We start from the raw sequence: 26,819 nt of genomic DNA on the forward strand, positions 1-26,819 counted from the left end.
TCAAGCTGAGGATGTTCTTGTCCTTGTTTGGGATGGTGGTCTCACAAACCTGAGTGACACTTTTGGTTGCTTACTGTACTGGGCATGTGGCAGCATCAGAGTCATATTAAACAGTGCATGTCTGGCTGTCCCTAGCTGCTTCATGTTTCAAGAAAATGCAATCACTCTACATATTATAGTAGCAAAGTGTAGTTTCACTCGGCTGACGTTTCCCTGAATCCAGTGCTTTACTAGAGGCTCACGGTCCTGAGCTAAAATTAAAACCATGCCCAAAATCAATCTTATTAGGGCACTTGAACAGTCTTCATCTAAAGCCATTCATCAATAAGCACTATAAAAACTCATCAAGCAGCTGACAATCCCACAGATTTATTGAGGCAGGCATAGTAAACACACACATGCAGGAGCAAAAAACAAAACAAGCAAACAAAAAAATGTTCATGTATCATCAAATGCAATAAAGTAAAAAACTACACAGCCAATTAGCTAATGTTCCCTCCTAACTGAATGAATGAATGAATGAATTTTATCAAACCAGATGATCCAATTTTTTAGGGGTCAGTGTGCAAATAAATTTGGCCTTAAAAAGCCCCTTCCAAATGTGACTTATTATTGTTATTATCATGACATGGTGAGCAAAATGCTAATGATGCTCCAGATACTCATCTCATTATAAAGCAGACCTGAGTGCAAAATCACAAGCAGATGTTACTTTAGTCACAGTGTTACATTAACAGCAGTTAGCTTAGAGACAATGATGATTATACAACGTGTAATTTCAGCTAAGCTATCTGACGGGCCAAAAATGCTGTTAATTCCCATTAAGCGCTGCTCATTGTGTTTCACTGGTTACCATGCCAACATTGTGGTAACTAAGAAGCAGAAGCAGTCAGTTTGAGTTCTGTTGTTTTCTACTGGTTAATTATTACACTCTATTTATGCATTACTATGTAAAAACGTGTGCATTAAAAGTAATGTCACTAACTCAAAGTTTCTAATGTCCTTGAAAGCGATCATTCAAAAACGAGTCTATATAACTTATTAACACCGAATCACCTCTCTCTCTCTCTCTCTCTCTCTCTCTCCCTTTCCGCACAAAAGCAAGGGGGTAATTGATGCTCTCTTTTGTTTATCGTAAATATAACCTCCATTAAATCTGTGTGCACTGATTAACATCCACACCGTTCGTTTCCAGCCTGCCCTTAAAACAAACTGCTCTAATGCTCGGATTAAAACATCCTCATTCTTCCCCGAGCTGAAATTTCAGCCTCTGTTATTTAAAAAAAAAAAAAAAAAGAGGTGGAATCATAGTTACAGGGAGAGGAGTTTACATCATCATGTGATCAGCATACTAATGCATTTCACCAGGTTATGCTCTATATACAGTAACAGAAATATGCTTTTTCCTGTTAAGATTTTTAATCACTGGCACTCCAGGGACGGTCCATGTTTTCAATTTCCTCCCGGCTATAGTCCTTTGTAGTTGCCGTTAAATATTACATATTTATACTAACAAGACATCATCTTTCATATCTGACTTAATTAGCTGGTATTATCAAAGATGTAGTTGATGGTAAAAAGTGGTGTTTCTGAAACATTACTGTGGAGATGTGGCTACCCGGGTGTCAGCACTTATCTGTATCAATATCAGTAGAGGTGAATTTACAGTAGCATGACTAGCCACTGAAAGAGCATTACCAAGTGGACCTTGCACTTACAAAAATCCATATATATACTATATACAGTAATGTTATAAATGAATGAAATGACCCATAAAAGTGGTGCTCTCTTCCATGCAGTTTAGGTTGGTGAGATTTTCTTGAGTCTACATTTTGTTCAGCTGGAAATGAAGGATATATCTGATCCTCTGTGTAGATGCACTCAGTCCATGCTGGTTTACAAGCCAACCTTACTGTGGGCATTTACGGACTTGGTGACATGTTTTTCCAGCTCTCTCATCTGTTTTTATTTAGTTTCTCTTGATTATTCAGTGCAAACACAGATATGAGCTACCAGATCATTAAATAGCAGCCAATTTTCACAATTTCTGACAGGGAAACACTTTAAAAAAGCAGAGTAACCGCCAGGGTGTGATCTAAAAGAGAAAGCGAGCTATTACACTTATTGGGTCAGCAAACCACATTAAAATGAGATAATTCTCAATCTCATTTTGCTTCCTGTTTGCATTTCAGGTCATGCTGTTCAGGTTGACTGTTCCCATTCACGTCTAAATCGCCAACTATTATTTTAAACAATGAAAAAGAGAATGGCATTGAGTTCAAATAGTAGTAGAAAAAAAAGAATCTGTAGGCTACCATGTACAGAAGGCCTGCTTTTATTAGAGGAGGTGGATGAAAAATAGAGGTGTATAAATGAAAAATTAACATACAATAGCAGTCGGGTAAACTGTCCATTCCAAATTAGCCAATGATTTAAACTCCATTGTAAGAGAGAACAGGTATGGTAATGACAAAAAAGCAAGCAAACTAACAGTCTTGCTGTGTTCGTCATTTTTCAAACTCACAGGCACGACTTTTAAGATGCTGAGGTCAGAGAAAATGGCACCAGGAGGGCAAGAAATTGAACAATAGCACAAAGCACGAGGAGAAAGCATGACAAGACTGAGGTGTTAAAAGTGGAGAGAACAGAGACAAAGAAAGAGAGAGACAGAAACAGAGAAAATCATAGTGAAGAGGGGCAGAGAGATTAAATCTGGGCAAGGCAGAACACGAGTAAAGTAACAAAGCACAGACAGACAGTTTAAAGGATCAAGACAGAGACAGCGGGAGTAAACAAAGAGCCTCGAGTAAATAACACTCTGTAGCAAAATTTTACACTTCCCGTGGCTTTTTTTTTTCATATGTAATCCAAAGAGCAAAGTATGGGCAAACTGCCAAAGCGTACAGTCAAATGAGAACCTGTGAATGAAACAACTAAAAAAAGAGCACTAATCCAAAGCTGAGCTATGTGCTTTGACAGCTGGACCTAATTATAATGTCACCACTGCTAAAACCACGAAACAACTTTTGCTGTGACATTTGAACGTGTTCCAGTCTTTCACATCTACTATAAAGATGCTAAAAAAAAAAAAATCACAGTATTACTCTGTTTGGCTGAATTTATACATGATACAGGAGAGATACAGCTGTGTAATGGTTACACCCTCTGATACATGCACAAATGCACAAAGTCAACATGTAGCATACATAATATATTACTACAATGTTTCCACAAACCCCTCGGAGCTGTAGTGAAAGCATCATGTGACAGAGAAAGAGACCGGCAGCACAGTCCATGAGAAGTGATTAACACAACAGCACAGGACAGGTCTAGCTTTGAAAGCCTTGAGCTCAGGGGTGAGTGCTGTCCATTAGGTCAAAGGATTAGCTAGGGTTAATGGAGTCAGAGAGACCAGGATATACTGTACCACTGTAACTTACAGCTTATAACTACACAGAACAACACACAGGCTGTGTCTCGCTGTCACGTCCGCTTTTAAAAAGATGAATTTATGTAAAATTACCTCATGCATTTCAGCTGCATCCGGTGGGCTTTGCTGAAAGGAATCGCCTCGTTCCCTATTCCACTTCTGTTGTTGCACTAATCTAATAATAGAAATTCTTCCACAGCTTATGAGGTTTAAAGATACTCTGACTACAGGGGCTTGTAATCCAAAGCAAAGGAGCTGCAGCACCTGCCTAAATCAGTGCAACACGTACAGTAAGCAAATAACACGTTGAAAGCAGGTCGCAGGCTTCTCTGTCATGATGTGGAGCATAACATCCTGGTGGCAAAAAGTACTCTACTGAAGTACAAGTAGGAGCGTCATAATGGAAAAACACTTGGTTTAAGTAAAAAAAAATCTACATTTGAAATTTGACTTAAGTATTATCTGTGCAAAGTACTTCCGTATTAAAGTACTTATTGTGAAAAATGGTCCCTTTCAGAGTGCTACATTATTGATGCATTGCCCTCTGTGTGCTTAAATTTTGTAGATGGTTTAACTACTCCATATGCTACTGCGTAGTTCAGACTAGTAGCTACAGCCAATAGTAAATGTAGTGGAATAAAAAAGATTACATTTTTTTAAATCTTCTGGAGTGAAAGTATAAAGACTCACAGAATAGTACTATTCGTGTTAAGTGCAAGTACCTCAAAACTGTACTTACTGTATTGTTTTTGAGTGGATGCACTAATTTTTTACTTTCCACCATGGCATCCTGCATAGTTGAACCTCACTAAACCCCTATGTTAACATGGCAAAAGCAAAAATAAATAAATAAATAAAAATACAAAGAGAGCTCAAAGTAATCACTATCCTATTAATGAGGAAGCATTTCTGCCCTCATGGCAGCACCTCCAAGGCAACAGCGCTCACATCCAAAGAGCTCAAAGGTCACTGAATCATCTGCAATATACCGGTATATGTTGAAGGTATAGATGTGTCTACAGGCTCTGCATTCTCTTATGGAGTTGAAGCAGGTTCAAAAGATGCAAACCTAACACACCTATGCAGGAATGCCAACAAGTAAAATCGCTTACTGTACATAAAGTGAGGCATATTAAAATTGCTTGTGTAAACAGTTTTACTCATTCTAGGCTAATATCTTAATTGTCAATAGGCAGTAGCTTTGCATCAAGCACACAAGCTAACACAGTCTCACTTATTTGCTGTGATTATCCCCAACCCCGTGCTCAGCTTGTGGGCTGAGGCGCCTGAAACAGACGTGGGAGTGGCCGAGTGTGACGATACTGAGCAGCACAGCACAGTCTGCATCCAAGCCCAGAGTCAAGCCTGAGATAACCCTCCCTCCCTCCACTCAGCTGCAGGGAAGACCTCAAATGCTAATCTTAAGTTTGCATGACAAGAGCTCCCCAGATATTCTTGTGCAAGTGGAGCCGTGTGAGGCAACCTAACTAGCTTAGAAGTCATGGGAGGAAGCCACAAGTGTGGCTGGCTGTACATGTACATGACGCAGAACAGGATGACCAGCAGTCGCCCTGGAGTTAAATGTTGGTTTAGGTGTGTCAGTGTTTTTATATGCACAGACAAGTGTGTGTGTGTGTGTGCATGTGTGTGTATATCTGTGTCTCAAATATTTCCCATTATAGGTGAGAGGCAGGGAAGGATGCGGGGGAATAGCCTTGACGTGTTGATTAATGACCTGAGCATGAGCAGTGTGTCAGTGTCTACATGGTCACCTCCTGTTCTGACACAACAATAGCTTTGCACCTTGGGGACACGAGCTGTCTGGTGCACCCACATACATCCTCCACACATCCACAGGACAAATAAAGACACCACAGGTGATGCCATAACAACACCGTGCACCACATTCCTGTCTGATAACCTGTGTGTTATTATAAACGTTTGCTGCGGTATACCATTTTTTTTATTATTATTATTATGTCTAGGCTACGGACATAAAATATTTACGCTGTACCTGTTCCTGCATTATTTAATCATAATCGGCACGCTGTGCTTGCACCGCACAAGTGTTTACTTACAGCTTCCAAACTTCAGTGGACAAGCATGGGCATCCATTGGGAAATCCTCCAGCTGCATAGGGCATTCTGCTGATATAGTCAATCTGAAAGAAGAAAACATGCGTTCAGAGTCACAATAAAAACTGATGAGACATCATAAAAATCATCATCATCATCATCGTCATTATCATTGTCATTATTATCATCATCATTATTATCATATCATTATCGGTGTCATCATCATCATCATCGTTATCATCGTCATCATCCTCATCATCATCATTTTCACTTATTATGAATCATTTGTGTTATGGTTAATTTTGCATTTATCCCTGAACCTTCTTCAATTCCTCATCTTCCTCCTCTTCTTTCTCTTCTTCTTCTTCTTCTTCTTCCATCACAGATAGTTAACAGCAGAGCTAAAACTGTTTTTCCCAGCAAAGTCAATGAGCAACTGAGCCATCAAGGGGATGCAGGTTGATGCCCATTACAGTAAAAGTAGTAGAATGCAGCCATACATGTAAAACTGAGCATGAGAATCTTTCTATAAGTGGAGCAAGGCTGCCCCCTGCTTGTGAAATTTCATGCAGCACGAGGATGATTCATCCCTCCTGCCTGCCCTCCTTTCACTGACACACATTGCCAGTGTGATCTCCCTGTCTCGCTCTGTTATACAGGTTAACATTTTTTTAGTGTCACTGCAAGTATAAGCAGTTGGAAACATAAAACCAATGAGCTCCTCTGTTGTCTCTAATTTAACAACAGTACTCTTCCACAGAGGAGACAGTCACCAACACAGCCTTATTAAATGCTGCCCTCTGTAGGGGACACTTACAATAATCATACTTGTTATGGTCATAACGAATAGCAAAAATAGCAAAACAATGAATGTCTCATATGATCAAGTCTATCCAGATACATTTTAAATATGTGTTGTGTAATATCTAATGCCATATTGTACTATTACACTACATAAATATTTTGTTTAATCTACAAGAACATTATTAGGATCTCAGTGTATTATCGTGTTAATATGCGGCTTCAATTGTTTTAGGTAAAATTCTCCTGCACATCAACATACACTATACTTAACTCCATAGTGGTGAGGAGCAAAAGTGAACTATAAAAATATTTCATATATAGGATTTTAATAAAACTGGAATTTGCAGCATTGTGTTGAATGTTGTATATTACAGCATTTTATACAGAAGCTGGACATTGCTTCGTCCAGTGTTTTATTTATTTATTTATTTATTTATTTTTTACCCAACTGGTAGATGTGCTGTGATTGGCCCAGCAAAACAGATGGTTTAAGTTTACACATGAGGTTAGAGATGACTAGGGTTAGGCATTTTGTCTGGTTAACATTAAGGTAAGAGTCAAGGTGCGATCTTCCATGTCTGCAAAGAATATCAGTGGGGATAAAGTAATGTACTGTGTCCTGTTCACTGGGTCTCTGTATAAAGCCTTACATCACCCCCTAGTGGACTATTAGGAAAAGTTTAACTGTGAAACTGAGGCTGTTTGTGCACATCTGCTTGTGGGTGTGTGTTTGCTGTGCGAGCGACTAAAACAAGCAACTGATAAATGAGGCTGGTCTGTTGTTGTTGCACGTTTACTCAACAGCAACCAAAAATTGCCTTGCCGATAATCTTAATTTATTACTCATAACTGAATGTGATGCATGTGTTCATTACAAAGTGTCCCTGTTTCATTACATCACCAACCATTGTTCCTACATTTTTACTTTAGCATTCTTGATTTGACCTTGTTATTCATTAACATAACATATTAACATATTATTATTGCTATTTGATTTTAGTTGTGTCTGCATTAATTGTATGTACCTCGGCACCATTGAAAATTAGGCTTCCCCCTCAGTGTGCTTTCTGAGGTTTTATATAAATAAATGATGATGATGATTTTAATTAGTTTCTGCTGCTGACTGCAGTGTTTTGGAATGGATATCCTCTAAGTTAAAGTTTATTTGAGATGAAGAGATGAGTTACTGACAGAGAAGTGTGTTATTACCAGCGTGCAGAAAAAGAAGAATGTACTCAGATAACCAATGGGTTGGTCTAGCTTTGCATATCCCTGGCATGCTTGATAACTATTAATATCTACAAAGCAATTCCACAGTGGGTGGGCAGTGTTTGAATGGCAAACATATAGGGGCAAACATTGACGTCAAACATATAGGTTGCTTGCATTTCGATAAATCATTATCTTCAAAAAGGACTGTCACCTATTATCAGTACTATGCACCTGAGCAGAGAATTTACCAGCTACAACAAAAATATTGTTTCAGGTGTTGATATCTTATATTTATTGCTGCTACCATCACTGTGAAGCATGAAGCACATTATGCTTTAGATTAGATAACTTGCAAGAAATTGTTTTCCATTGTGTATTTCTGTAAGGCTACACAGAGGTACAGCACAGTGTAAGGCATGCAGTGAAGTGCTGGGATGATCAAAACTGCGTCTCTCCTCTGAGAGATACTCACCATGGTACACTAGCTGAGGCACTGTACTTGTTATCTGAACAGCTACTGTATGAGAGTAATGCATGCATAAAATGTCTCTCTAACAACCTTGTTCCCAGAACAGAAATGCATTAAGAGGCCATTGTAAAACCATTCTAATAGCTGGTAGTGTTACCCAGTGTAGATCTGCAGCAATTTTGCAGCCAGTGGATCAATAGTCATTTTTGACATGCGCCCACATCCATTTCCTTTCATTTCCTGGTTAATATTTGATTTAGAGTTTATTGCCCAGTTAAGCTGATGACACAGCATTTGAATAAAAGCAACATCACGTAAATGAGATGCTTCTATTTAGGCCACTATCTGCTGTATCTTTCGGCAGGATGAACCTCTATGTATTTTAAGTTCACAGCAGGGCATTGCACTAGAGGGAGCTCTAACCCTCAAAAAGCTGCTGATTTGATCTACCACACCACCAGATAATATCAAACACTTAATTTGTCTCTGACCTTTAGGTAGCACATGATATCTGCAGCAGTTTGCTATATTTAACATCTGCTCATGCCAGCTTGTATCATGATACATCACTGAAACCATGATCACAATATCTGAAATGTGGACTGTAATTGGGAGTATTAGAGCAATAGGTCATACTTATAAGGAGCTGTGTCTTCCTCACTGTCAGTGTGTCTGTGCTCTGGCAGTATGGCTAATGGTGGACAGACAACACAGGAGGGATCATGGCTTAAAGAGGAAGAGGAGAAGCCCCAACTATTGGGTCCCTGTGTCAGACCACTGGGCGAGGCGAACATGAACACTGCGCTTTCAAGTTCATGTGACCCACATGAGGGCAACATGATTTTAGATGACGCATCAATGCACCACTCAGATCTGTATAAGTGTGTGGGATGTTTTACCACAGCAGGGGTCCTAGATGCCGTTTCCAGTGAATTATTATATGCAGATAGTTGTTTTTACTCATTTCGCCAGTTTTAATTGGATTATACATCTATAAACCTCACTCGCGAGCACTCATGGTGAAACTTTGTATATTAGCAGATGAAAAGAAGTGTTTATTCAAATTTATTTCCAATAGAGGAAAAAAAAGACAAGCATGGGAGTGCTCACCTCATGGTGTAGAGAAGAGTCCCATCATCTTTAAGCCTTAGCAGCTTGTTGGGTGTAGTCATGTTGTGTGCGATGGATTTCTTGCCATTGAGAAAGAAGGTGTCAGGGGTCCAGATGTTACTGGCCAGGAGATTATTCAGGGGAAGCATCTCCATTGGGCCTTTAAAGCAAAGACGTTCATCTTTCCAGCTTTGACGAAAGAACACATCAATAGTGTATTCCTGCATAAAAAAACGACACAATTGGAGCAAAAATTCTATTGATATTGTACACAGATAACACTGAGAACATAAACTGTAGTCTGATAACTGTGGGGGAGGCTGCTGCTGTTGTAACAGTGGCTTGTCTCAGAACACACAGCCCTTTAAGTGTTTGGACAGCTACATACTTTGGATGTGAAACGACACAATGCTGGGGTTAAAGTGCTAGCTGGTTTAAATTGTCAAGCTTGTTGAATTGAGGTAAAGACTTAAAGCCCTTTGTATTCATGGTCCTCAATTTAAGGATGAAAAAATATGCTGTCAGATTAGGTTTATATTCAGCACCTGGGGTGGGACAATAAATCAATATTGCAATGTATCGTGATATTTTTTCTTGTGATAATCACAATACTTTACAAATAACTTCATACCTTTCCAGTCTACTAATTTTTCAGCTCGTTAACAGATCATTTTGTCCTACCCAATGTTTTTGTCGGGACTTTGAAATTGTGAAAGGCACATAAATAAGTGTAATAAGCAAAAAAAATGGCACTACAACCTGCGACTGTCTCAGAGTCATTTGGATTTAAGTCAAAATGGTGAAACCTACCCTGGGCTCCTTCACATGCATTCATTACTGTCTCCTTGCCTCAGTGACCTCATAAGAAGATCTAACTTTTATGGAAGCATCAAAATACTTCATGTCACTTTAAATGTTTTCATCGCTTTAGTAAGTGATGAAAAAGTAATGCAAAAAAGGAGATCCTTACCATTTCAGTGTCAGAGACCGGACCAAAGCTTGTGACAAAGATGTTGGTTTTGATCTCAGTTACCTTTTCTGTAAGAACAGACAGACTGCTGTGAGCCATTACACTGTTTCATTATTTTAATTAACACACAACAGCACAGTGCATGCATTAATATTCATGATAATAATCTTTTCCACATCTGAGGGCCTTATCCGGTGGCACTAGTGGGATTAAATAGCCTTAATGAGCCACGTTTTTGTCCAAGTTTTAACTTGTGTGGTGCTCGGTATGCTCTGTGTTGCTGCTGCAGTGTGTATCTGCACCATGTTTGAAATGGCTAATGGCTGGTAAATATGATACACTGCTGCTCTGCCATACTGAGTGATCGAGCCACTGGAGGAAACACAGACAGGGTAAACACTGGTTTGGCACCTAGCTAAAATTTGGTAAATTGTTCCAAAACTAAAAGTCAAACTTTGTCACAGCAGATTATATAGTAAATGCTAGAAGTGATAGCAGTTGTCAAAATACTGGTTCCATATTTTATTTCTGAGGGTCGTCTCAGCTCATACCCCATCAAAATGCTCATCTCCATATTATATGGGATTTAATGGCAGGCAACTGTTAAGTGTACCACCTAAATTTAGAAAGTCAAAAGTGAAGAGCCACTCTGTCCATTCAAATTCTAATTAGACAGTGTTGACGCCATTACAGAAATTGTTTAACTTGCGTGTTAGTGTGTCTGACATGTAGACCACCACCCAGACTACCAAATGATGTGCTGGACAAATGAACTACTGCCTATTTCAGAGCAGCTAAAGATAAATGAACTGTATCCAGGTGATAACTGTTTGTGATCTAGCTTTTGTGGAATTTGTTTGCGTACGAGCAGTAATGTTCAGGCTTTGGGTTGAGGCAAGGTGTTGTGGCTGCACACTGAAATTAAAATTAGGGAAGCGTTGATCTTTACATTTATTATTAAGGTGTTCATTTGACCTTTAAATTTTTAGCAAATTCTTATGAATCACAAATCAGCTATATTTGGTATATACTTGATTTTTTCTACTAGTGACATTTACAGAGTTCACAGCAAACTCACAAAGAGCTAAAGATTAGAAATAAATGGGTGATTGTGGTCAAGATAACAAGGGGAAGATCTGTTTGCTACAGCCATTTCTGTTTGAGTCTATGAAATCCTCATAAGTTCAAAAACAAGACTTTTATCTTTTGACAATCCTGGAAAGCTCCCAAGAGAGGGTGAGAAGTGGATGTTCTTGCTCGTTACCGTCAAATTATGGCTAGATTTCTTTAGCTCAATAATTAGAAGTAATTTTGATATCACTCTAACTTATTTTGCATCCTGTGGTCTCATCCAGATGTCCTAAATACCCTTGAGACTCTGGAGTAATCAGAGCAGATCCCCTGGCTTGAGGTGTGCAGCACCACAAACCCTAGGGACTAACATCTGCACAAGCAGCGCAAAACAATGAAAAAAGAAAATGTCATACTGATTGCAAAATCTTACTTATCACAAACGGAATGAAATTCCAACCTCACAGTCTTAAATTGTATTTATCCATGAGATACAAACCCTTTACTCTTTCACTTAAAAAACACTGTAATACTCTCACTGTGCAGTACATTGCGATAACATGTATTTTCCCAGAATCAGTGTCTCCACAATGCTGCCTGACTTCCTTATTATTTCTACTTGACGACCATAATTGAAAAAGTTCTGTTACTTTGGCTTCCATCCACTGAGGACAATGCACCTGCTATTTCATGTAAGAAATGCTGGCTTTTTCAAGGTCACAAACAGCAGTCAGGAGGCTGTGCTTCACTCTGTGTTCACAGTGCCAGTGGTTGATACTTATAGCAGGACTACACATTTTATGGTGTTTCTTTGTCAAAGACTTCATCCAGGTTTCTGTGAATACCAAGTCATCTCCTCTTTCTGGAATGAAAAGCAGACAGCTGTTGTGCCACGGAGCATTGTTCTCTGTGTGGATTCATGATGTGTAATCTTTCACACAGAGGCTGAACAATATATTTCCTTTCATGTATGTTCAAAGAACAGCGCTGTGCCCTTTTAGGAATGAGAATTCAGGTGCTGACATGTTCAGTTCTCACCTGTCACATCAACAATGGTAACCGTGTTCAGGCCTATACATTTTCTATGGGCCTACCTCCCAGCCCAGGGCGGAGTCTGTTGTCATAGCCATCCAGCAGCCCATCCAGGATGCGAGTGAATATGGTAATGTTGTCATTGAGCTCTGCCTCTTTGGGGGTTCCAGTTGCAACCTGCGAGAGGCTACATATAAGAGTGTATTATTATATACATTATGGTTTTCAAATAATTACTTGAAATAAATGCTTAACTTTTGGACATGGGTGAACTAGAAAAGGGGAAAATGCTAAAGATTAGAGATAGAAGATGAGAGCCATTTGTTTAAGCATACTAATAAATCATTATACCCTTTTACAATAGCGGCACCCTTTTGGCAGCAGGTCAGCTTTCCAAAAATGTGCCAATGTGCTCTGTCCTCACAGAGTTACAGTAGGCCAGTTCCTTACCTCAGACGGCAGGTGATGCTCGCAAGCAAGACACAGATCCACAGACTCCTCATTGCAAAGCTGTAGCACATACCATCGCCCATTCCTATTACGAGACATTGACACACACACACACACACACACACACACACACACACACACACACACACAGATCTGCTCATTCCTTTGAAATCACATCAGTTAACTTGCTGCAAGCAATAACTGAATGGCTGCTTCATACTGTGCCTAAAATGAAAGCAGTGCTAATGGTATTTTATTTACACTGTGAAAATTATTTAATATAAGCCTTGGAGAGCTCCCTCTTTCAGAGTTATCAATTTCATTTTGGGATAAATAAGACAAAATAACCATCAACAAAAATCCTAATATTCTAACATTATTTTTGCAGACATTGGTTGGCAGTTTAGTTGTAGGAGTAGTGTTACTATTAGCCCTCTGCCCTATGTAACTGCAGGTATGTGTAGGTGTTCAGTAAATTATTAGGTGCTCAAACACGGGATCACAATCATATCACAGTAAAGCATGCAAAGCCAGTTACATGCTGACAGAGTCAAAATAATATCCTATGCAGCATTTTGCATGTAAATCAAATAAAACAGTAAAGTTGTTATAAGCATTCTAGCATTTTGCTTATCAAAATAAGACGAAATAGAAAAAAGCTGATAGCGTCAAATACCAAGTTCTCAGATTTCCTGACCAGGTATTTTCTCTGCTAGACCCGTGTCCCAGCCCACCCTTCTCCCAGTTACAGAAACTGCATTGCAAATAGCTCAGATTTGGCTCATATTGGTCTTCACAAGTTGATGACTTACAACAGAGCAGAAGCTGGACTGTATTTTCCGCTGCGGCGCACGAACCAAAACATGTGAAATGAGGCTACAGTGATACCTGCATCCCATCTCAGACCCTCACAATTCCCAATCCCGCAATCCTGTCTGCAGCGCAGCAGGACTCTTCACAATAGTCTTGTTGTGACTGATCGCACTCTGCATTGCATCCCCCCGCCACCCCCCCTCGCCGAGGAACCGCTCTTACATCGCATCTCATCGGCAAGCCATCTAATTTCCCATCAATATGAGGATAAGTGTGAATACCTGTCTTCTCCCGGCTTTCATCACCACCGCCCGCTGATCTCAAAGTCTACACTATCCCAAACGTGAGCCGCTCAGTCCTTTTCTAGCAGACTTCAGGTGGACTACTGTACTCCTTTTCTCCTCCGATGCCCACACGTCCCGCTACATCTCCCTGTACTGGCCTATAATGCAACGCTTTGCTGCACAAGCACCGACCGCAGTTGCCAAAGCTCACCACACAAGACGATGCGCAGTCAAACTTCCCTCAGCTGTCCCTCTGTAGATCTGACACGCAGATTGTAGGCTAATGCTTAGTATTTGGCATCAATTTTGAGGAACGTCACCTCCGTCCGCACACCATAGCCGCATACTGGAACCAAAAAAAAGGAAAGAAAAAAAAGAAAAAAGAAAAAAAGAAAGAAAAAAAGGAAAAAGAAAGATGTGGACTAAAATTACAGTCAGCGAGGTGCAATTTCCCCCAAAGCGATTAAAAGCTTGGCTGCAAAAAGAGGGTTCCCCAACACTTCTGCTGACTGACCATCCTTTACTTTGCCGTTTGTCTCTGAGGACCCGCAGCCACACAGCAAGCCTCAGAAAATCCAATACTGTATCCAAGAGCAAAGTAGCCTACATTGCAACCAGACTTTGGTGCGAACTGGAGGGACAGGCATGCAGTGCGTGGTGCAGTTGCTATCGAGCCAGATAAGCAGTAAAATGTATGCCCACTATACAGAAATGAAGAGCCAGGGCTGGTATAGGACTGTGTGGGTGGGGGGATTGGCACACAGAGAGAGAGAGAGGTGGAGGGAGCGGAAAAAGGGAACAATGATGAGTATAACAGGGTATAACAGTAGGATATAACAACATCCATAACAAGGATTTTTATAGTTAGGCTACCCAAGAACTACACAAATCATGTAATACATTTTCTAAGACTATACATATGTGATTGCAAAACTATAAACCAAACACAACATTACAGGAGCATTACAGTGATAGGATGGAGGATAAAATGTGGAGTAAAGTATGGCAAGATCAAAATGTTCCCAGTATTGAGTACCGCAGAACACTGCTCTGTGTTAAAACATATGGTGATTTGTCTCTAGAGGTGTAATTCCATGTCTAACATGTTAAAGTGGGATGTTAAATAGGTAAACCAATTGCTGCAATGTAGCAGAAGTGCTGTAGACCGTAAGCTATAAAGAGAAGCAGGGCAAACGGTATTTTTGGTGGGGCAACATATTCCACTTGTGGCTCCTGCACAAACTGTATATGGAAACAACACATTTCCTGTGGATGCTCCTATTTCATAACAATGACAAGACCGACAGAGGCTGGAGCCAGCATCAATGCATGTTGGGCAACCGGTGTTAGGTTGCCTTTTTGGGAAAAACTATCCACATTGCATCAGGTTTGCCATTTTGATAGCATGCTGTAGGCCTGACTTGACACAAAACAAAAAAAGAGGAAAAATGTCAGTCTTAATTTGGTTATTTGTCCAGAGTACATGGGATGACAGTGTGCCACAGCCAGCAGCACAAACAGGACTGCATATTTCCATCTTTACAGTAATAGGCCAAAAATCTATAGTATTTTCACCAGGCTTGGGGTCAACTCATTTTCAATTCATTCAGTTAAGGAAGTGGATTCTCTTCAATTTTCAATAGACCAAAGAGCAGAAAAGGTTGTGTGTGAAACCCAAGCACTCCAATGAAGTGAGATTCAAGGTTAAATGCTTCTGTCTCCTGACAGCACATCAAAATGGATTCAATTGTAAGCCTAGCTTTAAGGAGAAAGGAAAAATGTTCACTATAAGCAATTTGTAAACCATTTGGCAATGATGGCACTGACGTCAAAGCCAGTGGAATCAGGCATTTGGAAGGGGGTGAACCTTAAAATGTGCAACACTGATATAGTCTACTGTAGATTTCTTATGGGAAAGATCAGGATACACTGGAAGTAACTCCCTCCTCTTGTGTCTTTACAGGAATGCTGTTGATGGGAACAAGAAGCTCTATGCCATCTATGACACAAGGTAAGCATGACTACCTAAGTGTTTTTAGTCCCCCAAGGATAGCTATAAATACATTTTCAAAGAAAAAAGTAGTAGACTGTTCATTTTAAAAGGGACAATCTCTTGAATAAATTGGAGGTGAAATTTGTTGGTCTTATTCCCTGCAATGATACTGAGCCACTTCCCCCTATAGCAGACTAGAAAAGCACAGAGAGCATCCCTAAGAAACTCTCTGAACTCCATTTCAGTTCTGAACCGAGGAAGAGAAATAAAGTGACACAGGAGTAATTCACACCAGATACAAAGCTGCTTTCAGAGCAGTCTAACCAAATTATAATCATTACTTGTTATGAAACACAAACATCCCCTCTGCTAAGAACATGCAGCATACTGTGGCTAGTTAACCAGTGGATATCTTTCTGCATATATACTGTATTAAAGACCATTTTCAGATGAATAATGTTGGCTCAAAATTTAAGAAGTCATTGCTAAACCTTCAAGAAATTTAAGAGAGAAACTTTAACAGCTCTCCCAAAGCCTGACACTAGGGAACTAGGGCAAAATGTGTGATCATGTGGTCATTTGCTCTATAGGATCTGGATCCAATGAATTTGAGAGAAAAAAAACAACAACAACTTTGTTTTAATTTTTACATCCAAATGAGCTGTAATAGCCTTCAAAGTAATGTTGTCAGTTTTACACCTGATATTGTACCATTATTCCCCCCAAAAGAAGCCCTCTTGGTTGTTCATCCTAGTAGACTTACTTGTGTTGAAATTGATCATGCTTTCAGGTTGATTATACGACCCTTCTGGGGAAAAATGATTGCAGGTCCACAAACAATCTTTGGAAGGCTATCTCTAACATTGCATCAGAGAAATATAACTCTTTACACCGACAATATAACAATCTAAAGAAAACTGTGTGGTAATACTTGAGGTATCTTCAAGTTATCATTGTCATCCTGACAGCATTACTTTAAAAATCTTTCATCTGGCCCAATAAAACTGTCTCTGGAAATCCACTCATATAGAAATGCGTTACAACAGAGCTACAGATCCCCTGTCTTTTTAAAGCAAATTGGTGACTTGGATCATGGGTTCCCGAATGTTTTTATGTCAAAGATCTTTTAATAGAAATTTAAATATTCATCATTTTTGTGGAGGCTCCTGGAACTCTTTCAAACACCTTTGATGGTCCCCAGTCCCTTTGGGAGCCACTTATCCAGATGGTTTAACTATTCCACTGCTGACTTGAAATTATACTTTAAAAGGACATGAACAGATGACCAAACATGTTGGCTACAGGGTAAGACTTTTATCTGTTAATACTGGCTAGGTGAAGCCTAATCAGGTCATTGGGCTTTGAAAAACTGGGAGTCCAGAAAGGGTCTTCTCTATTTATAGGCTAGGATAGGTTACCAAAATAAGCAGCTGACATACTTAGTTCAGAAAAAATGGGGAAAAACACAGGTAGGCCTGATAGTAGTGAGTGAATGCACAGAAGGAGACCTGAGTGAAATCCCAGAGCACATTCTAGCCAGTGATGAAGAGGGAGATTAAATGTGGTAAACCAAGACCTCTTCATCATGAGGCTTACACCAAAAGACACTTTGATTTTCAGGATAGCATTCATTTTTGTCCCCACAGTTTTTTTTTTTTTTATAGAAGTTACATTTATTTAATTCTGCTTACTGTAGTGAGTGTCAAGGATTTTCAGCATAAAAAAATGAAACGTGCTCCTTTAAACATAATTGGTCTGCAACTCACCAACCTGGGAAACCGCCTCGGTAAGCTCTTATGCAGACTGTATAGTATCACGTGGCCCTTAATAATTACTAATGGACTACAGCCTCATTCACTTGACCTGAAGAGGGAGATTATCCCTCTAACTCAGAATTAACTATGAATAAGGAGAATGTGACGAGGTGGGAGCCAAAGACAGATGAACTGGGTGACAACCAGGTGACAGCACATATATTTTCATTCAGTGCATGCGGACCTGTGGACGTGCATCCCCCAAAGGGACCACAAGTGCGAAATGTGGATGTGTGACAAATCATTGCCAGTGTTTGTGCACAGAGCCTAAGCACGCTGTCCAAACGGGAGGCATGGAGACGGAGACTAGCTCTCATACGTGGCAATGCGACTCCAGTGCCAACACATGTGAGAACAACAAATAAATTTTGTTATGCCAAGTGAGCGCGCCGCGGTGCTTTAATTAGGCAAATCGTTTTAATATCGGCTGCGCCAGAGGTAGACAGAATCGTGGAGGAAGTCTCACCTGATTTGGAGGAGCCCGGGAGGAGTGGGACCAGTGGAGCTTCTTCTGCTGATGGAGGATGTAACCACTTGTCATTTAGTCGTTGGTTGAACGCCGGTCTGCATCCGCTCACAGAGCACAAGGGATGTGGGGATCCCAGAAAACAGGGCTGTTTGACATTCTCGCTTTGCCACTTGTCCTGGCAGTAATGTGCTGTGCCCAGAGGTAAGTGACGGAGACTTTAGACCAGGAGACGCCTGTGGATGCTCGCCTTCTCGGAAAAAAATGACTTACCATCCTCGCTTGTCTTCTCTTTCAGCGTCAACGAACCGGGAAACATGTCTTTCGTCAAAGAGACCGTGGATAAACTGTTGAAAGGATATGACATTCGCCTTCGCCCGGACTTTGGGGGTATGTGCCTCATCTAATTTGTTTCATGCACTGTAACTGGTTGCTGGAAGCCTCACAGCACCATGGTTAACTTTGTTTTTATATATTTTAAGGTGCCCCGGTTGCTGTGGGTATGAGTATAGACGTGGCAAGTATAGACATGGTGTCAGAAGTCAATATGGTAAGTTATAGGAGATTTTCTACCATTTATTTCTTGGTATTTTTGAGTTACTGTACTTTTACTAGAGATGATTAGTTACTTATCTGTGTTTTTACCAGAGGGGTTAAATTCACCGCCAGGAGTCGAGGCAATAAAATATGACTTGCATGTAGTGTTACTGACAACAGTGAATATATTTTCACTACCCTGAAGCTATCTCAGTGCTCTGGTCGGTTCAAAACAATGTTGAAGTAACAGTGAGAAATGCTTCCAGAGACTTCCTTGTGTTGTCTGCAGTAGCCTGGTCCAAGGTGGATGTCATCTGCTGGATTACACTGTGGATAGTGTGATGGTTTTACATCCTGGTCCGCTTCTTGTCTGAATGTAGCAGTGATGCCCGCAAGGTCTTGTCAGTATACCAGCCCTCTAAAGTCTTTTTCTGTATCTTCCCTTTAAATGAAAAGCAGGCTGAACCTTCAGAAGTGTGTGTGTGTGTGCGTGTGTGTGTGTGTGTGTGTGTGTGTGTATGTGTGCGTGCGTGCGTGTGTGTGTGTGTGTGTGTGTGTGTGTGTGTGTGTGTGTGCACACGTGTGTGTGTGTGTGTAGGGGTTGGCACAGCATGGGCTCTAGAGTTTACTGTCTATACGCCATCTATCTTTGGTCTGAAATTGCTGACAGGGCTTGATGCTTGATCACATGCTACCAAGAGGAAATAGCCTCTGACATGCTGTCCTGACAAGTGTGTGTGATGAAATGTACCCGTGGTGCATTTTAATGCTTTACTACACAGGAACAGAGTGGCTCAGAGTGTGGCTCAGTGAGAGTCACACAGCAGCTCAACACTCTGGGCTGACACTGGGCTTACTGGTTAATTTAGATAGTTTAGGTAACCATTGTAGGGTTTGTTAAACACTGCTGCATTATTTTATTAATAAAGTCATTTTTTCCAGTGTTAGAGAAAGTGAAATTAGTTTGTGACCAAAACTCTTAATAACTACTGAATGTAATTACCATGTCATGTTGAACCTTCTGACAACATGCTGCTGCTCCTAGATTAACACAAGTTAAGACTCACTAATGTAAGTCATTAGAGCTTCTATAGATAATCTGTAATAGGTGGATATGAGTGTTGTGCATGACCATTTAACATGGCAAAATATAAATACAGGAAAACAAAGTGGCGTAAATATCTTTATAGGGTCCATTAGCATTCACCTTCCTATCTTTATGAATGAACATCCAGCTCTGCCAAATGTAAATAAAGCTACAAAACTACTTCTCATTTTATTTTAGATAACACATAGACTACACACTTTAAACCTCTGACATTCTCATTTGACAGCTCAGTGGTCCAAGCGTCTTTTTTTTATGATAGGCCACACCCACCATTTACTTGAGAGTTACTGTCTACAAGCCATATGAAACGATTTAGCCTCCACTGTGGAGATCATATCAGACTGTTTTAATGGCTCCAGCCTGCAGACAGGACGGAGGAAATGCATCTCATCTGGCCTGAGGAAATGGACAAATCTAGAAAATATACACTCCCAGTGGCCCTTGAGCATATGCTGATATTTGAAATTGATTTGTGCAGGATACAAATGATAGGACACCTGGAGCTGATTGCCATCTCTCCATGAGGCATTATACGGCTGTCGAAAAAGGTTCTGTGACTTTATAGTTGTTGACGTGGTTACTTTCAATTCAGATATGCTATTAACACTTGGCTCAAATGATATCCAAAATTATCTAAATTATCATGAAGATGTGGATAGATTTTTTTGCAAATGTATTTGCACATATATATACATATAAATATATATAACCCTTAAATGGATTAGTGACCATAGACTGTATATTTTTGTTTATACAGTCTATGTTATTAACGTTGTGAGAGCTGTCCATGGTGCTGAAAAACTCTGTTGCTTCTCCTGCACAGAGTTTTGACCCTCATCCTCTTGCGTTTTTGCTCACTTTAGCAAGTCAAGGCTGAGGAGCAATCACACTTATAGACATCTGGAGAATCCTCCTCACACACTATAGGATTACACTTATCTAGAAGGGGTAGCCCTCTTAGAAATTAAACATCATGCAACAATGCAGCAGCCTATGTCACCTAAATTCATAATTCTTTGCATATTGTAAAGGAGGCTATAGTATTCTGGGGCTAGACATTTCTCTTTTTTTTTTTTTGAGAGGACAAACTGGAATCTCACCAGGTTTTTCCATATGCTGATTACGTTTGGGCAGTCTGCCAAGGTAAATTGACAGCTGCCCAAGTGCATTTTTGAATTAGGTTTACGTCACGTGCAGTGATGCAATAAGGTGGCCTTGAAACGTGGCATTTCTCTTTCAACTTGTTTACAGAAATCAAAGAATTACTGCTGTCAAGCAGTTGAAGTGCGTTAGTGATCTTCAGTGATCATAATTCATTGCATACGATAACGCCCTCAGTCACTTTGAATCTGTCTGTGTATGTGCAGGGTAAATTAGACAAGGAATTTTGCATTGAGGATATGTGCAAATATGAACTACAGCTATGCAGCGAGAGATTGGTGACATTCTTGCTTGGCTCCCATGAGCACCTCTTGCTCTCGGAGGAAGTTCCAACTTTGTGAGCGCCATCAAAACACTTGGGAGAAAACACTGGACACCTGTTAGGGATTATTTAGAGCCACTGTAAATAGACTGAATTCAGATTGCTGTAAGGTCTGCCAGTGCATTTCTTTCTTTCTTTTTTTTTTTTTTTTTGAGCAGAAAACAAAGTGGCACCAACTTTTTCACTTGAGTGAGATGTACTGAAAAATGTATGTACATATGTTTAAAGAATTTATCATTTGTTGTTTGTATTACACAATGCCTTATACAACATAACACACATACCATAAACACTAAAACAAGAACTCAAACTAAGCACTTCAAAAAACTTAAAAAAACAACAACTATACTAACTTTAAACTTTATTTTCAGTCAGGGCTGAATTTTTTTGTGCATCAATAGCAGCTCCATCTGGAACCTCACACAACAAAAATAGAAATTGGGACAAAAAATGCATACATTTACTTAACACGACAATCACTGAGAACAAAACTCAGTGTAGATATCAAGGTGCTTCAGCGGACACTCAGTCTGGGGTTGCATTCTTCATTTAACTTAACTGATACACAAAAGACTGTTTCAGTCTTACCCTGTTGAAACGTGGAACCCTGTATCTCTGGTTTGATGGCAGCTGGACATCTTCACTGTTCAGAACATGGTCAGGGGTACAGACGATGTTGTTGGCCAGCCTCAGTACATTGTTATGGTAGGCTGATACATAAAGTTTCTCAAGAGGGCGTCCTGTAATTTTTGAACAGATTTTCATTCGGTGTAGTAATTTAGATTTTAAAGTCATGGTCAGACTCTTGCACCATGTGGCATTGCAATACTGAAGAGCACTCATGATCACAGAAATAAAAAATTAAAGCAAAATTTTTTCACTAGCGCTGAAAGACGTAAGACATCGGAGAAAATAAATTCTTTGTTTGGTCTTTTCTCAGACCAGGTCGATGTGGTCTTTCCACACTAACAGATTATCAGTCATTACTCCCAAATATTTACACGAAAAAAAAACACAGGGTTTTTTTACATTATGGAACTTTGTAGCTGTCAGGAGGTAAACCAAAGACAATTTTCTCCGTTTTCTTCATGTTTATCTCAAAAGCATCATTGCCAGTCCATTCTCCCACTTTATTCACACCAAGTTGATGCATGTCAGGGTTGTCCAAGTACGTTAGCAGAGATATTAAGGCTGTATTATCAGAGTACTTTAGAATGTATTGATTAGGTGTGTCTGTGCGACAGTTATCAGTATAGAGAGTAAAAAGCATGACTGAACCCACACAACCCTGAGTTGCACCAACGTTGGTCATGATGGGGAATGAAACGGGATTGTTCACCTTAACAGTCTGGACTCTGTTGGTGAGAAAAGACACATTCCAGTGAATCAAATACAGATTTATCAGTTGTAGCTGAACCATTTGCCAATACAAAATCTAGAAAGAGGGCTCTAGCATTGGTGTTGGGTTTGTCTTAATGCTTTGAGATAACATGAACCAGGAGAGCAACAGCATTTTCAGTGCACGCAACCCTGTTTATAAGCAAATTGTTTATGAGCTAATGAAGACACCACCACCAGCACCACTGGCTGCTACTGTAATATGAGCCTGCTGTTATGTTCCTGTTTGGATCTCTAGCCTTGTGAAACAATTATAACCTACATCTGAATACAAATAGGTTACCACCCACAACATTTGAGCACCCAAAGTGAATCATTATGTGAAAGGAGAGTAAAGCACAGTTCACACACACACACACACACACACACAGTGCTCAGGTTCCTGTGTGGATAACAGCAGATGCGTCTGGAGGAAAGTGACTCACCGTGCTTTCCTACTTAATACTTTGACAGATAGCAGGTTATCATGTCACACTGCGTGTGCAGCTGCCTTTTGTCAGGAATCTAATCCCTCCATCATGTAAAAGCCCCTTTGTGCTGTGTGCATTTACTCACATTTTGTGGCCACTGCAATAATAATTCATTTTATTTTATCCTAAGAGTAGTTTCCTCACTGGTTATGGAGTAAAATCTAAATAGGGCATGTCTCCTGAAGGCCACATGTACATACATGCTCATAATCTCAATATACGTCTCATGATTTGATGGATGAAAAATAGGGAAAAAAACATTTTAAATTGATACATAGGCATTAAAAAAAACAAAACAAAACTAGGGCTTATTATCAGGGAGGCTTCAGTTGTCAGGTTTCATGTTTTAGCATAATCCCAGATATTTCTTTGGTAATTTAGTTTAGGTTTAGGGTGATTTTTGTTTTCATGAGCTTAATATCCAGATCTTTTGCATGTTTTTTGTCATTTTTCATTATTCTCATTAGCATTTCACATTCATGTTACAAATAATCTCAAAAACAATTAGTAATGTAATGGATTGTCAGTCTTGTATTTGGAGTTTTAGGCTTAATGTAGCATATAGTCTGACCTACAAGTTAGATTAAATTAGAAAACTTTGGAAGACCATAGATAAACAAGACTGATGTAAGTGTGAGAGTCACATTACAGTCATGGGGGTGCTTTAAAAGTGTGTGTGTGTGTGTGTGTGTGTGTGTGTGTGTGTGTGTGTGTGTGTGTGTGTGTGTGTGTGTGCGTGTGTGTGCGTGTGTGTGCGTGTGTGCGTGTGTGCGTGTGTGTGTGTGTGTGTGTGTGTTTCTGTGCGTTACAGAAAGGTTTAAACCCCTAATAGATTAAGGTTCTTGTAATGAGAGTGCTAGCCAGGTTGTTTTCCAAGTCAGTGTCAGATTGTCTTTTTGGAGCTGAGCAGAGACAGTGGAATACAACACACACACACACACACACACACAGAGGTTAGGTCTGCAGTGCAGTGCACGCCTCTCTGTTTTTAAAGGTGAATGCTTCTCACAAGATTCTGTTAGTAACAGCTTATCCTTTCCTCACCTTCGGTCACTGTAATCTGAATTAACTGCAACCAAAGGGCACTTTTCACACCCCACTATTCACATCAATAATCAGTGTTTCTTGGGTCATAAAAACCTTCAGTTTTTTTTAAAAGTCACTTTACCATCAGCCTTTTAAGCACGATGTGTTAGGCTCAGTGCTCTCATTAACAAACATTACTGTGTTAAATGAAATCAAATTTAGGTGCCTGACAATAGAAAGGCTGCAAAAAATGATAATGTTATGTGGGTGGGTTGGTGCCTGAGTGTGTATCCTCGTACAGATACAGTATGTAGGAGCTCTGTAGCCCTGGGACGATGCCAGGCCAGGTTCTAGGGACTGAAGAATAAGAGATAGACCCAACAAGAGAAACACAGGGGCCTCTAAAGGACAAAAAAAGACTAAAAACTGTCACTGTGGAGATTATGAACTATAAATAAAATTCTGAGTTTAGACTTGGACACATTGTATGATTTCCTGATGTGGGCAGGTGACACATTTAAGAACAATGTCTCTGAAATCATCATGTGCTGTTACTGGAATCAGTGAAGATCTGCATAAGTGTCAGATCTTCATGGTCAATTATTCTGTGTGTACTCTAAATGAATATTCAGATAATCACTATATGCTGGGATTTACAACAGCTGAAGCACAGAATGGAAAATAAAAAAAAATCACTTGGTTTCTGTTCTCTACAGAAGTGATGGATTGCCTATCTTTTGCAGTCGAATTGGCAGTGATACCAACTGAGAGAGAGACTGGGAGATTGTCTCAGTTTGGCTTCACACTTCCAAGGAGCTTGCACAAATGTTGCAGTTAGGGATGCACCGATACCGCTTCTTCAAGCATGATACAGATACTGAGTTTTAAAATATTCTTATTTTTCTGGCTGTTTGAGAAATACCGGTTTCTGTGTGGCAAAATTCAGAGAGTTTGTTTTCATTTGTTACATGTTGCTCAAAAAGTAAGTAAAATCTTCAATACTGATACTCCGTTTTAGCCCGGCTCAGTTACAGTTACAGTTCAGTGTCTCTATCAGTGCATGCCTAGTTGTTACTCTAGTGTGAGCTACTTAATTCTACTCTGTTATTTTTACTTATTTTATTTATTAACATATTTTAAAATTAAAAAAGAAAAGCAGCTGGATTACCACATTTACCAGCCTCAAATTTGAGCTCCCTGAGCAAACATTCAAAGAAGAAACACAAAGTATAATCTCATATTTTTCATTGGTTTATGTGAACATTGCTGATGTTTGAACAGATTAAATTATTTTTGAGTGTGGATTTGGAATGACAGTGAAGTAGTGCACTGAAGAAAAAAGAAAACAAGAATATGTACAGAGATTTATAAATGTGTTTTTTTTTCTCTCTCTAAATTGTAAATACATTATTTTGGATGAGGCCAAGGCATTGCTGTGCTTATAATGAATTTTGAGTGTCAGTACAACTATTGATATTGACAGAGAAATCTATAAGTCTCACGGTTTGTCATCCAACTTCTGATTTCTAAAATTCAGGGCCCAACTGTGCTGTTTTAAGGGTTTATACAGTGTAAAGTTGTATATCATCTGTACAGGAGTGAATGAAACTTGGCTAATTCACTCCACACTGGTCCACCTCAACAACTGGGGAGGGAAACCTTCACTGGAGAGTTAGCTGGGACCACCTGGTTAGAAAAAATCTCTGCTAATGTGAGAAGTTCACAGATTAATTTTTTTTTCCGACTCTGAGCTGTCATAGTCATATTAAACTTAATACAGTGCAAAGTCATTCATGCTGGACTGGATGAGTTCCTGCTAGATTAGAGGCTCTGACGTCACTAATGTATCAGGAGTTAGCGGGATAAACTCAGTTACATTATCTTCCAAAGTGGGTAATACTCAGTCTTTGGCTAATCCTCTAGTTTGAGCATATTTATGACAGAGACAAAAATATGTGGCATCTTGTCGTGTGTGTGATATTTTGTGTTTTCAAAATTAGTTAGCTTTTTTCATATTGTATATATTAAGCATCTTTAATATGTAAACTTAAATATGTCATTCAACCAAGTAATAAATTTGGCAAGTGGAGGGGAAAATCTATCAGAAAATAATGAAATAATCATCTTTGCCAGTAAGTGCACTCCCAACCCTGAACTGACAATGAAGGCTATTATAACCCCCCACCACACACACACACACACACAAAAACAAACCCGTTGTTGTGAATCTGCCTCTTAATAGCCTCATGCTGTCATAAATGATTTTGTTTGGAAACAAAATATTTTATTATGGTATTGCACGGTAACAGTTCACTTTGTGCACAGCTGAGTTTGAATCAGAGGATTCCCTTCACAAAATTTAGAGGATATTAACTGGAGCAGTTTGAGAGTCCAGTTGCACCGCCCTGAAAACTCTGTTTTAAAAAAATCATTTTGCATGGATTGGTGCACCACTCAAGGCTGGTGAGACTATGATGTTTATTATTTATTAGCTTGTTCCACTGATGTGAATTCACATCTCTGTCGGCTAACATCTTAAATGTACAGTACTGTGGCATGGCATGGACTTACGACAGACACGGTGCCCAGGTCCAGAACATATTGCTTACTTTTTGCTGAAGGGGCCATTTCTTTTCCATTGACATGCAGGGCAAAGCAGTTTGTGGATGCTGCTGAATGCTTGCTGCTTCATCTTGGAGAAGAACACCCTTTGCCATCTCAGCTTTGGAAAATGGATCATTACAAAATATTGTTCTACAGCAACTCAACTCAAGTCACCTTTCTTTCATTTACACTTTACTGTA

At 39.7% G+C, this 26,819-nt stretch overlaps 2 protein-coding genes across 4 annotated transcripts in view; one reads left to right on the plus strand and one right to left on the minus strand.

Moving 5' to 3' along the window:
- Positions 1-12,729, minus strand: part of gabra5 (gamma-aminobutyric acid type A receptor subunit alpha5) — a 30,532-nt gene extending 17,803 nt beyond the window's left edge. The window contains exons 1-5 of the mRNA XM_030049951.1: positions 12,624-12,729; positions 12,236-12,360; positions 10,071-10,138; positions 9,101-9,321; positions 5,509-5,591 (exon numbers count right to left, since the gene is read on the minus strand). Of these exons, the coding sequence (XP_029905811.1) occupies positions 5,509-5,591; positions 9,101-9,321; positions 10,071-10,138; positions 12,236-12,360; positions 12,624-12,706 (580 nt within the window). The 5' untranslated portion in view covers positions 12,707-12,729. The remainder of the gene's footprint in view (positions 1-5,508; positions 5,592-9,100; positions 9,322-10,070; positions 10,139-12,235; positions 12,361-12,623) is intronic.
- The window catches only part of gabrb3 (gamma-aminobutyric acid type A receptor subunit beta3), a 57,114-nt gene that overhangs the window by 9,985 nt on the left and 20,310 nt on the right, over positions 1-26,819 (plus strand). For 2 of the 3 annotated variants that reach the window (XM_030049949.1, XM_030049950.1), the window contains exons 1-3: positions 18,118-18,197; positions 18,292-18,383; positions 18,476-18,543. In XM_030049949.1, coding sequence (XP_029905809.1) covers positions 18,118-18,197; positions 18,292-18,383; positions 18,476-18,543 — 240 coding nt within the window. Of the gene's footprint in view, positions 1-15,683; positions 15,732-18,117; positions 18,198-18,291; positions 18,384-18,475; positions 18,544-26,819 lie in introns of those variants that run through there. The other variant, XM_030049948.1, reaches the window with a different exon arrangement.

This window comes from Myripristis murdjan, chromosome 4 (genome assembly GCF_902150065.1).
Source record: "Myripristis murdjan chromosome 4, fMyrMur1.1, whole genome shotgun sequence".
Classification (NCBI taxonomy): domain Eukaryota; kingdom Metazoa; phylum Chordata; class Actinopteri; order Holocentriformes; family Holocentridae; genus Myripristis; species Myripristis murdjan.